This window comes from Lepisosteus platostomus, chromosome 23 (assembly GCF_059453375.1).
Source record: "Lepisosteus platostomus isolate fLepPlt1 chromosome 23, fLepPlt1.hap1, whole genome shotgun sequence".
NCBI lineage: Eukaryota > Metazoa > Chordata > Actinopteri > Semionotiformes > Lepisosteidae > Lepisosteus > Lepisosteus platostomus.
In genome coordinates this window covers 10,155,974-10,169,743 of record NC_142633.1, presented here as the reverse complement: position 1 = coordinate 10,169,743, position 13,770 = coordinate 10,155,974, and the positions used below count along the sequence as shown (strand labels likewise).

General features: G+C 39.7%; 1 protein-coding gene across 2 annotated transcripts in view; it reads left to right on the top strand.

The window, feature by feature from the left end:
* Positions 1–8,517, top strand: part of vps13d (vacuolar protein sorting 13 homolog D) — an 85,529-nt gene extending 77,012 nt beyond the window's left edge. For both annotated transcript variants that reach the window (XM_088617496.1, XM_088617495.1), the window contains 3 exons: positions 1,593–1,724; positions 4,137–4,377; positions 4,772–8,517. In XM_088617496.1, coding sequence (XP_088473622.1) covers positions 1,593–1,724; positions 4,137–4,377; positions 4,772–4,903 — 505 coding nt within the window. In that variant the 3' untranslated portion in view covers positions 4,904–8,517. The remainder of the gene's footprint in view (positions 1–1,592; positions 1,725–4,136; positions 4,378–4,771) is intronic.
* Positions 8,518–13,770: the final 5,253 nt, after the last annotated feature.

Here is a 13,770-nt window from a genome sequence, read left to right as displayed (position 1 = left end):
GTTTTCATCACTTGATTTGGTTTTGAAAACCATAGTCATTTTTTACAAACACATTTAAAAAAAAATGACTTGTGCTTGAGTTGCTTTCAACTTTTGTGAGTTCCAAAGTTTTGCGCCCATTGTGCTTATGTTTTTGATCATCAGATTTCAGAGAAGAGTTTCAAAAGGTGAAAATATCACTTGAAAAAACAGACATTTGGCCCAAAATGACTTTTAAAATAGATACTTTTAGATACTTAAAATAATAGATACTTAGAGGAGGGACTGTATATTACAGTTTATGAATGTATGTACTGTATACATCTGGCTATTATATTGGAAATGAATGAAACAGAAAATCATTAAACTCTAATCACTATTAAACACTTTAGGTCTAACCAGTTAACAGATCTGTGTTAGCCACTGTAATTGACCTTTGAAGGGTAATTCCCTGATTTTACATCTAATATAAAATGTATAGAAAGTATTGTTACAAGCCAGTTTTTTATGTAACATTTTTGTGTTTTGTGTTTCCAAATAAATACAATAATGTACTGTTTCCTATTGTGTTCTGTGCCAGGAACATTATTACTGACTTGTGGAATGAAAGCCTTGATTTAGTGACATGCAGCATTTTTGGAAGGTTTTTGAAAAAGGGAACGAGGCAATGTGGACAAAGTTTAAATGAAATTCACTGCTTTTCCCTTTTTACACAAGCATGGTGAAAAGCTGTTTTGAAAACATCTCCTGTAAGCTTTGCCAGCCAAACGAAGGCAGCAGGGGGGGATTCATTGCCTGAAACGGGCAAACAGGAAGAAAACGTTTGGAAGATGAGGACGGGACAGGACAGGCCAGAGAAAACAATAAGGCAGTTTTGTTGTGTCGGTTCTTTGCATCTCAGCAAATTAAATATATTGAGTAACTGCTGGTAAATGTTTCCTTCTGTGGTTTTAGAGTAAAAATTTGTATTTTTGCTTTCTGTCTCCACAATAATGAAAATGTGTGTTTGCCTTATACCATTTATAAAGGCTACAGGTCCTGTGCGTTTTCTCAAGTTGCTGGGTAGCAGTGACTTAGACTCATCCAAGTTGCAGTGCATTGTTGAACCCTGTTGTTAAAGCACAGAGGGGAGTGTGGAGCATACTGTGAGAGTTGATGTGTGCTTCCTGGATAGGGTGCTCTGAGAGGTGGGTGTACTGGAGAAGTCTTGGTGAATAATTCTCTCCACGCAAGTACAAGAGTAGTCATTGTGAACCAAGACCTTGAAACAATTTCCGATTCCCAGTTGCATGATGTAATAAGAATAGTAATTAGACGAAATGTCTAAAAAGCTCTTCCAAGCTCACGGACAACCTATGGACGACCACATTTTCTCTGTTTTCTGACTGGGAAAGGGGACGACTTTACTTGGGGCAGGTCTTCACAAACCTCTGGCTTAAGGAGGACCCCATTTCAAGCCATAACTGATTGTTCCTCCCACTGAAAGCACACATGAAAGCGAATACGAATATATATATATATGTTTTAGATGTGAATTTTGAAATCTGATGATTGATAAGGCCTGGAAAGATCTTTAGCTCAAGTGTGGAGGCTTGTGTTGTGTGTGCCTGCAGACTCAGCGTGCAGCGTGTGAGAAAGCCGCGATGCTGTAAGGGCGCTCGGGGACTCCTGCCTCGTTTCTCTGCCACGCAGGCCGATGGACAGGAGCAGCTCTTTCGTCTCACCGACAACATCCACTCTGAATTGTGAGTATCCACTCTTTTTCCACTCTAGGAAAGGAAGCAAAGCCTCTGTAGTTGGTATCTTTTTTTCAATTATTTTTCAAAGGGTCATACAATTTTCCTGGCATCGGCAATTACATTTGTCAGTGTCTGGAAAGCTGACAAGCGAGAAAATGCGAAGAAGGCCGTATTTTAAGCGAAAAGCACAAAACTTTGTAACAGGGTGGTCTCCATTAAAGATGATAATGAAAGTTTAACACAGCTGTTTTATTACTTGCTTGTCTTCATGCACAATAAAAAATACAGAGAGAGCAGAATTGTATTAAGGTTTTTTTTGCTTTGCATATTCTTCATCAACATTTCAAAATAGTGGCACAGGTGAGATTGAGTTCTGCCCTGTTTCAGTCAGCACAATAATTACTATTGCATTTACTTCTGGGGAACAGTGATCATTTTGTCATTGTAAATTTCCAACGTCAAAGGTCAGCTTGTGTTAGCACAGTGAAGGGTGCCCAAGGGACGGACGTTCAGACATTCATTCTCTTATAATTTATTGCTTGAGTTTCATATTCTAATTCTGCTTAATGCTTGTCTACATTATCCAAATTCAGCCATGGTATGTTCCTAAGCTGCTATATTCAAAAAGATGCTTAAATCAAATTGCTTTGCCTGCATAACATGTTAAAATGTAACATTACATTTCTATTTCTGAATCTGCTGCAGAATTCTTTATAAAGCAATAAGAAATTAAGTGCAGTGATGCCTACTTTCTGGTCTTCCTAACCAAATTTTTTTTAAATAGACACGTTACATCTAAAAAGATATTGTGGACAATTTTTTAAATTGTTTCAGACAAGTCTTGTATAAAATCTGCCAGTTAGGTATTCAGATAAATCTGTTCCGTTTTATATTAGGAAGAACATGTACCCTGTTTAAAAACATCTAGGATTAAACATTCTAGGCTCTTTTATTGTTTACATGAAAGAAGTAACTTTAGGAAATCTACCTGTATAGCAAAATCCCGAATGTCTCAAGACGAGATTTCTTCAGGGGGGGAAATCAGAGAGAAGAGAGGCTGATGGGAGTCATCAGTCATTAGCGCATTGTTTGGCTTGCCCTGCACACTCCCAGACATCCTCAGTGCCGAGCCTGAGAAAGCTCATTTGTCACCTCGCAAGCTAATTAATCCAGATAGGCAAGCCCCCTGCTTCCCCGCTGACCTTTCACCCTTTAGGTGTTAAACAGGCAATTACTCTTTAGCTTCTGTGCGTGCAGCCTGCTGCCGTGTGTGTGGCGGTGCACGTGGCGTGGCGGCCGCGTGTTCCCGGGCACGCGTGCCTGCCCTCAGCCGCACGGTGTCGGAGGGCTGCGCGGGCTGCTCGCTTCGGCCTGCGAGGCGGCGCCCGTGTCCTCGTTGCGCCTTCTGACGCTGCTTACTGCGCTCGACCATTAGCGTGCGACCATCTGGACATCGCTGATTAGCAGGAAGAGAGACAGAGAGGAAGTGTCATTGATTCACTCGTCATAGGCTCACAGAGAGCCATTCCCAGTGCGGGTCTGGAAGCCTCTCATATATGCAGCAAGAAACACCTGATTGCCTTTGTCACATTGCAGCTTACACATATTATATTCGGAACTAAATATTCTAAGAGACGCTTTCAAATCCACATATTAATGCAAGCCTTTTCTTGTGACTCCTTATGGTTTGTGTTCATAAAAGAGCCAAACCAATGATCCAAAACCAAAGGCATGTCTCCACTGTGATGGAATGCGGTGGCGGTTCTGGAGAAAAGTGGACAGGAAATCGTTTATTTAGAATTAATCACAGAAGTTTGACCTTATTATAACATCTTACACCTGCATTTTCGTATTTTCTTTCCTATGTAATATATTTTGCTTTTGATCTTGCTGTCCTCTGCTGTCAGTTCAACATCCACTATTTGCCGTGTTATTGCTACAGTGAATTACTGGCTCTGCAGAGTGAATGGTGCACTTTCAGGAAGCCTGCTTCAGGAAACCCAGTTAGAAGCTGTTTTTAACAAAGTAGTCAAGATGGTAAATTACCTATCACCCCAATAAGAAGTGACAGAGAATAAGAATTCAATGGATATAGTAGTCTACACAACAAAAAATGAAAAAGGCTGATGCAAATGGCTCGTTTAATGGGATGCAGCCATAAATTCCATATTAGAAGCCTCATTTTATTTCATAATTATTTCCTGACTTGACTGAATCCCTTTATGCCTTGACCATATCTTGTATATTAACATAGCTATCCTATTAAATTTACTAGGAACTAAAATTTATATTGTGCATGCAAATGGTTAGAGAACACATTCCTTTTGTAAGGTTTAACAGACTCTGAATGCTATTATGTGCTTTATTTGTAACCATTCGGAACCTTTAGAGGCTTTAACCCCTCTTTCGTCTATCTAGCTTCATAGCCGTGGAGCCCATTGATACGTACTGCGTCCTCATTTCCTCCAAAATGGTGTACTTCCTGAAGCCAGGAGACTATGTGGAACGTGAGGCCATCTTCCTGGAAGTCAAGTACGATGACCTCTATCACTGCCTGGTCTCAAAGGATCATGGGAAGGTTTACATACAGCTCACCAAGAAAGCAGAGAATACCAGCAGTGGTGTGGCTATCCCTGGACCCTCACACCAAAAGCCAATGGTGAGTTTTAAAGGCTTATGTCAGTGTGCTATATTTGCAGTGACTATTTTTAGCTTGAATTTGGCTCTTTAGCAACTGATATTTGTGCAGGAGAGCTGGGTTTGAAATGTGTAGAAAGAAACATGCATCCTTACGTAAATGTAGATGAACTCTGTGTAGAGTCTGATATTAAGGCAATTAACAGCAATGCAAAATTTGCCAGAGAACTGATTGTGAAATTTGTCTTTACAGACGTCACACATTTGTCACTTAATAAACACAGTACAGCTTTTCCCTCCTTCTTATTTACTTTTAAATCTGTTTAACAATTGAAATTTATTAAATGTTACCTTGCAATCCGTATTATAAATTTCTTCCCTGAGCTGTTTAAGATAAATCCTTCTTTCTCTCACAGGTTCATGTGAAGAGTGAAAGCCTAGCAATTAAAATCTCTCAAGAAATTAATTACGCCAAGAGCCTCTACTACGAGCAGCAGCTAATGCTGCCACCCAATGAAAATGAAGAATACCTAGAGCTGGATTCTTAAAAGACCAATCAGCGGGCAGGCAGGTTTGTTTGGGACATGACTGGAAGTAACCAATCAGTGGTAAGGCCATCCTGAAGGCATCCAATCATGAGAGAGAACCCAGACAAAACACAGGACCTCCAGAACAATGGCCGGGGAGGGGATAATGGCACCATTTTTCATCCCAAGTGTCATTGTTTTTTCAAACTCTGTTTAGCTCTCTTGCACAGACTGAATGCAAAATCTGAGAAGCACAGCTGAAGAAGTTGAAATCAAAGATTATGCAAAGAATATTATTTTATTGTATTCTGTGTTTTGCAGCAGAAAGGGAGATTGGGAAAGAGATCATAGATATTTTATTTTACTAAACATTGTTTATAGGATAAAGATATTATAACACTATCAGCTTTGTAAATATCTGTGAAAAAGTGATGGAAATATGTATGAAGTACTGGAATTCAGGAATGCTGTATAAAGCTGCCTTTTGAAGTTTTTTTTTTGGTGTACAGTCAAAGTGAGATGATTGGAGATGTCAAAATCAACTTCTTATTGGGGGAAAAAAAATAATTGCACTGATATTGTACTGATGTATGTGGGAGAGCCTGTGCTAAGTGATGCCACACTTCCTAGTGCTAGGATAGGGTTTTTTTTTTAGAAATGAAGAATCAGGCCAAAATTGAACAAGACGTAGATCAATGAAAAAATGTTTGTGGTCATGCAGCAGGGGTATGGTGGGATGAGATCACACCCCAGGGACTAGGTATCTGCCCTGTGCTGTCTGCTGGAAGCTCATTTGCAGCTGGAACTTGCAAGTTCTTGACTGGGTTCCACAGATTTCATTTTTTGCCTTTTTTTTTTAGTTTTTTTTTTAATAAAGAAAACATGCGAGGCAATTTTTGTTCTGTTGCAGAGTGCTCTGCTGTTCTAGCAGAGTCTGTCTTTCCAAAAAGGTTTTCAAGAATCATATGTTTACATAGTCATGCACCTTGTTCCTTAGACATTGTAGAACATGAATGAAGTCACTTCTGTACCGTTTACTAAAGCTGTAGTAACTGCCACGATAAAAGCGATTCAGTGATTAGCCTGAACCAAGATCTGTTTTTTGTTGCCAGGATATAACTTGCATTCTTTTTTAGACTTGAATTTAGAGTTTTCCTGGTGACATTTTCTGTGGCACAGTCTCACTCATTTTTCTTTTAGCTGTTCTAGTCAAAGTCTCTTGAATTATGTATTGTCGTGTTGACTCAAAAAACAAAAGAAACTATACTGACAGCTTAGAAAATGGTATGAGGTCATCTCTTGTCTGATACTTCAATTTCCTGGACATTGAAGAAGACCAAAGTAATTTCTCTTGTATACAGTATTGAAACACTACACTGTATTTAGTTTAATCCAACAATATTGAATCCCAATCTACAGCCCACAAATACAAAGCAGTATGATGTTACAGCTCTAGTCATCACGGTATCTCTTAGAAATGTACATACCAGGTACTGTTCCCTTAAGAAAAAAACAAAACAATGACAATTCAGTGTTTTCCTAATTATGCTCACAAGAGCAGTCAGTGGTGTTAAGCAAACATAATTTATTTTTCTTTGTAAAAAAAGAAACGTGGTGGAAATACCTTTGTGTTTCAGTAATCTACACCAGCGTTTTTCAGTGTGCTGTGATTACTGCAGGAACGGCAAAAGACTGACACCTCTGTCAGTTGTACTGCTTTAGCTGGACGTCTTACAGGTCTTTGGCTTTGGGTGCAAAAAGACCACATCAAGAAAATGTAAAGTTCCATGTTTCAGTCGTTGTTTTCATTGTTGTTTTGTTTAATGTGGCAAATGACCATGGCCTTGGTAATGATTGGGTTTGAATTGATTATAATTAAAAGGATGAAACGGAGGCAACATCTGGCATCCACTTCAGTAGTAACAGGAATTACAGATGTTTTGAAAAACCTAATATGCAGCCCTGAAACCATTAGCTCAGACTCTTTCGTAGGACCACAACAAATAAAAAACGTTACATCTTGCCCATTAACCGCTTAGGTTGAATTCAGCTTACAGTTTGCTGGAAGGGGGGAAAAAAAGCATTGGGTTAGCTGGGGGCTAGTGGAATTACGCAACAAACGCGGAAACAATTTAGCAATAAATAACATGCTAGAGATCACAGACAATTCGACTTGTTTAAAATCATCCAAGTCCTGATCTGTTGACTGATGTCCCCCCCCCCAAATTAATGATGATGTGAAATCCATTGTGTAGAAGTTTTTTCCCCCCACTTTTCTCCTGCTGTTTTCTGCTGCAGCTTGTTTTCGTGTTCATTCTGTGTGTGTTGGCTTTCCTGTCCCCATACCAGCCTCCTACTAAAGAGGCTGTTTCACACAGTAATTCAGTGTCACGATTCTTGCAGCCTACATACTAAAAACTCCTTTGTAAATATTAAAGCAAACACATACACTAATTTCACTGGTTGGCTCACAGTGCACAACGCCTGCATTTTCATCCTTCCTGCTATAGGTAGAATTACTTGGCAGTAAAAGAGAAGCAATGTGCATTGAGGCTTTGAATTATGAAGAGGCCATTCATTACTGCATGCAATTGCAAAACTATTCTTTTAGGTGCAGGTTTTACTGTGATCTGGTCTTCCAATAGAGCATAGTAAAAGAAATGAACAAGTTTCAATTATCTGTTTTGAAGATTGGTGTATTTCTGTCACATGTTTGCGTCAGCGCCTTGATAGAGTGCATTCTAACATAAGCAAAGCATCTGACACAAGGAGTTCTTCCATCCTTTCTCTTATATCATTTTTCTAAATTTCTGCAATCTGCTTAATATCGATGCTTCTTCTGCAGCTGCTTATTCCATAGACCTGCTATAGTATATAGTTTCTGACAGACAGAGAGATGAGGCACAGGGCAAAGTACAGGGCCACACCAGACAAAATGGATGAACCCTTCATTACTGGGTTAAGATCTGAATTACTGGTACTGAATTACATCCCCAAATAACTTGCTCAGCAATAGTAGTGGAGGTTTTGAAAGAAACCACAGTCTTTATGGAAAGTCTTTCCTTGCAAACCCCTTAGAAACCAGAACAAAAAGCAGTTGAAGAGTATCATCCAGATCGTGTATTATAGCAAAAATTACACAAGGATCCAGTCACAAGTGCGAGTGATGTCTATTCCTAGTTCAATTTTGTTTTAAAAAGCTTAGAAGTCAGATCTTGCGGAATTGGTATGCAACATGAGCTATTGCAGTCACAATCACTTTAAAAGTTGATTTTTCCTTCTGATGATCAAATAAGGAGGTCTATCTTAGAATATTTAAAGTTCACTCAATTTCTTGGCTGTTCTACAAAGTAAACATTTAAAGAAACATTGTCAAGTAGGCTACCCATGTACTCACCTAAAAGAAAAAAGATAGTGATCGATTCTGGTGCAAAGCTGAACTGCAGTTTCCTAGGAACATACACTGTACTACTGTATGTAGGCTTTATTTGAACAGAAGTTTTACTTTGATGTTTGTCACTACTGAACCATCCGCCTTGTATAGCTCAAACCACTGATTTAAATAAATACGTTTTCTACTCTTATCAAATGTACAGACTATAAAACTTAATAATAAAATGAAGTATTTAAAACTGCAGGTTTGTGACTTGTCACTCTGTGTATGCCTGATACATATACGATTAACCACTTTTAAATCTTTATTCTCCCACAGATTAGTTAGCCTGTTGAAACTACCATATACTGAAAGTGTGCAGATTGGAACTGTGAACTCTGGTACACATGAAAAGGATGGCACAAAATACATTTCTAGGAGACGTGACAGTGATCTGCGAGAAGCTCTATACAGTTTAGCCAGAAGGGAGCCAGTGTAGCTCTCTGTTGTGTACTACAGTATTATTGTATATGGTCCCATTAATGTGTACCAAATGACAGTGTTCCAGCACACTTTATCCTGCAGTGAATCATCAGCAGTCTTCCTGGGGAAGTTCCACTTCAGCATGGACTGTGTGTGTCTTCACAAAGATCTTCTGCGTAATTCATTTACCAGGGTTATTTTTGGTAATCTTGAACCGTGCCAACAGACAATTAATTTCGAATTGCCCACTTTGTGTTCAATCTAATTGCATGTCAGCGTGGGTTCAAAAGCAGTCCTAATTGCATGGTCCACAAAGGCAGGAAACGCAGGGCAGAGCTCTGTGGGCTTTGCAGCAGTCAAAGAAACAATGATGCCAGTGTCAGCGACAGCCAATTTTTGGTTCAAGTGGCACTGCATTATAAAAATGTCAAAATTTGTTTCTCTGCAAAAGCACTGCTTTCTATTCAGCCCTTATTCTGTTCCTTGTAGCAAGCAGTTCTTTTTAGTTGTTTTTAATCAGTGTTCTTGGTCTTAATTAGATAAGCTGATACATTTTATTAATGAGTTACAGTATTTTTTGCAAAATTTAGTACTTTGCCATGTGGTCATGGTTAAACCTCCCATTACATCATATCTGGAAACAATAGAGCTAAGTTTTTTTTTAATAATAATATTTTAAAACATAGATGATTTTTGTACGTTTCTCAGAATGGATTTCTCTCAGGCCTTTCCTTTACAGGTGTGTTGCATGTATGTTCATGCGTGCTGTTTTCCAGTCTACTGTTGACTGAATGCAACACTGACAGTTATAAGACAAGAAAATAATTTGATTCATCATCCATTGCGTTAGCTCAAGACTAGTAGTTGGTTACTAAATTTAATTCCTTGGGAATTCAGTGAAAGTAACTGTAGCTGACAAATTCTGGCTTGTGTTGACCAGCTGTACTCTCTTTTCAGACGTGGAGGGCATGAATGTCTTCCACTCCTCCCCTGCCTAATTTCTCTTTTTGATTGACAGTTTAATGAGGCCAAAAGGGGTCGACCCCTAACTGGGGGGCAGCTCAGGGCCCGTTTGTCTCCCAGGACTGAACCACACGTGCTGCCCAGTGATGAATGAGCCCCGTGCCCTTTGTTGACTGGCCGTTAGGACAGATAATTCAAACAGATGTGGTAAGAAAAGGAGGTTCTTCTATTTAGTTGATGTAGAGACACAGGAAAGAACACACCTCCCCGATGAGCCTTGGAGGATCTTAGGGCAGCAGACTGCACAATATTATGAGGCAAAAACAAAACTGGTTTAACCACATTGGTAACCAGATTAAGATAAGGAAGCTTCAGGAGGAAGTTAAAAAGACCACAAATCTGGCAGAAGCTTAATGCCGAGACCAGAGATTAAGAGATGTTGTTAGTCTAGTTGTTTGGCAATGGCTGCAAGTTATATTTAAGCAACTAAACATAATACATGGTCAAGACTGCCACTGGATAATTTTATAAAGTCACATTTTTCTGTTTAGATTTGTTGAAAAGTGGTTTGTTTTAAAAATTCACTAGGATTAGTGCATATTGCCATCTGTGAATTTAGTATGCTATCATAACATAACATTTCTCAGTTTTGAAAAAAAGAAGACCAGAAGAATTTATGATTTTATTTCTCTTAGAAATACATAGTCTAAAGCAAAAGTGTGGGAGCCAGCATGCCTACTGTTGGAGGCGTTTGTTAAATTACTTCCATCTTCTCATCAGCTGCAGGCACTTTTCCACAGATGACATCATTTCCATTCTGAGATTGAAATAAGTGGATTGCTGGGTATTGGAGAGTTTGGTGTTCAGAGCAGGGCTAAACTTTCTGGATCTGACAGCCAGGAAATTTAGTGTCAAAGGAATCCCAGGACTGGAGAATATGAGAGCCAGAAAACCCTGTCCAGTTGGGATTTCATTTCTCAGTAACTGAGACTTAAAACTAAGCAAATTAACTCCAGCATAGAGCTCACAATCTGTGTGCCAGATAATTGAGCACAGATACTGTAAGCCTCTGTTGTAGATCCAGGAGCTAAGAAAATGTAAAGAACTGGGGATATGCGCAATTCAATACCCTTATAATTTTCTCCGTACAGAGCGATTTTTGCAGATAGAAAGGCCAGCATTGAACTGCGCCAATGCCTTATTGTGTATTTTACTCTTTACCTTTCAGCACAGAATTAACCTTCATTTGTTCCATTAATTGGTTGACCTTTATAGCAGTTATACCCTTAAATCATTCATATTAAGTTCTCTAATCCTGTACTTCTCAATGGAGGTGCAAGTTATGGGACACAAAAAAAAATGTTGTATACATGTTCAAAATACAATCGCCAAATGATTCTTGACATTTTGATTTGTTGCAACAGCTCCTGTGCTGCATTGCGAGTATTAAGATGAGGGAATTAACCCCTTCATATACCCACCCTTTGAGACATTTATTTAATGTTTGAAGGTTGAATCTCTCTGTGATGACACTGCAAGGCTGCAAGCAGGATTGTCCAGTCTTGATCCCAGAGAGCTTGTGTGTTTGTAGGGTTTCAGTGCCTTTTTAAACTAGGAGTACCTGAAGAATAAAGTGGACCATTTAAATCACTAACCAGCTGGCTTAGTTCATTAAGAACTGGGTTGGAATGAAAACCTGTAGAAACCTGTAGCACACCAGGCCAGGATTGAACACCTGGGATATACCTTATGTAAAGATTCCATCTTTGCATTCATCTATTTTCTACCCACTTCCCCCAATTCACGGTCACAGCGAGCCAGAGCCTATCCCAGCAAGCAATGGGCACAAGGCAGGGCACAGCCTAGACAGGACGCCAGTCTGTCACGGGGCACACACATTCACGGACACACAAACACTCACACCAGGGCCAATTTTCCCAGAATCCAATTAACCTACCATCATGTCTTGGGACTGTGGGAAGAAACAGGAGCACTTGGAGGAAATTCGCATAAATAGGGAGAACTAATTCCACACAGAAAACGCCCAGTAGTTCTGTGTCCAGTAGTTGAATGCTAACCACTGTGCCACTGTGCTGCCCCTAGTTCAAAAACTTAGATCTCAAAATACAAAGTAACAATTATTTCAGGTATTTTTATTCTTAACACTTATATCTTTTAGTGTTCATAAATATGAGAGTTTCTGTTTATCTGTTACGGACATTATCACTATACCCAAAAGATAAAATTCACTCACAGAGGGGGTACTGTGTGTAAACCCACTTGTTCTGATAAGACATAAATGCAATCAGTAAAGCTGCATGCAGATACTTAGAGCAGAATAATGAACTTTCTGTGCTGCAATTCTAATTTTTCAATGAACATAAAATATTAAAGGTTGCCTTGTCTAGACTATATCTTTACAAAAATCTGAATGTACTTTTAATTATATCCATTTCATGAGTTCATAAGTGATGAATATTAAACGTTTGAATGCTTATCAGATGTGTAAGCGGAGGCAGTCTCTCGCTGTGTCTGATGACGTTGAGCGAACATTGACTCGTGATCAAATGGCAGATCTGCCACCGAAGTGCTTATTTAACAGTTTTTTTATTTTTTTTAATTGGTATTGTTCACAACAGAAATGGTCAAATTCCCATTCGTACAAGTGGAACAAATGTAGTGCTGGGCAATGGCCTGTTAACAGTAGTAGCTATTAGAAGGTATTTCTATGTTCTTGTTATAACAGGACTCTTAACTGTAATGTGCCCGGTGGTTGACAACCAAGGGTTGCCATTTTGTTTTGTACAACATTAACAGGATCGTCTCCCTCAATGCCCTCCAGGTGGTCAGCACTATTGTAGACCGCTGTACCATCAGCAAAGAGATTGGTTTTCAAGAAGTCCCAGAGGCGACTCACAATAAAATTCCTCAGCTTCTAGAGCATCAGGAAGCCTGAGCAGATCCCAGAGACTCATTTCAGGAAAGTGCAGTGGAAAAAAGGAGAGCAGCAGCTGGATTACTGTCATGCATTCTCACTAACTAAGGCCCTCCTTAGTTATCTCCTTGTGGACAGCCTCACATCTTCCAAGTCAGCCACAATGCAATTATCATCTCTTCCTCGTAAAGAAAGCACTTTCCCCTGAAATCATCGTCTTTTGATTTGATTCTGATTTCCAGAATATCATCAAAAATGCACTGGGGGTTTGAAAAGGTAAGCGCCCCCTCATCCCCCACTCCACCCCAGTTTTGGTTAGCAATAAGGTTCATGGGAATGTGTGTCCCTGCCATATGTTCACTCAAACAGTGGGAAACCCAGACTGGAAACTGTATCATGCCCCCACACACACACCAAACCAACACCCCTTTTCCACCTGTGTTTGGGCCCACAAAGCAGCATGTTTCACTGGGTGAAGAGTTCACCACAGGGTGAGCTGTCTGTTGAACATCCTTACCTAATTTATCCACTGTTTGGCTAACCTTGTTCTGAACTCCCCCCAGAGACCTGAGCTGTCTTTCTAAAGCCTTCTCTCTTGCGCACACACACAAACATACACATACTCGGCAACAGACTCCCTGTCACTATCCAATTCGGATACACTTTGGAAAAGTCATCGCCGGCCCAAGATAAGCTCTCTGGGAGAGTTTTTTTTCCCTGATGCATGCTTTCCTTGAAGCTTAAAGACAAACAGCAGTCCGTATCTTCACCGTAACCATCTCCAGGTTTCCGATACAGTTCACATACCGCGCTCAGTGGGAGGCTTGCTTAAAGGCTTTGTAATCACACGGAAAGTATTTTTGGTTCGCTTAACTTCAAATTACGATTACGAGTCTTTCCTTTAATCGCCAAGAGTCGCCTGCTTTCCCCTCAGTTGTTATTGTTTGGCACTGAATCATCTGCACTTGTTATTGAAACATCAAGAGGTGCATAATCAGGCATTGTTTTCGGTCACCCTCTCTATGTACTGGTATCTTTGCTCCTTGTCAGCCATACATTACGATTTGAGGATATTCATGTCTTCTTCTAAACTTATAGCCTCATTTAAGTGTTTTTTCTATTCAAGCTTGTAAA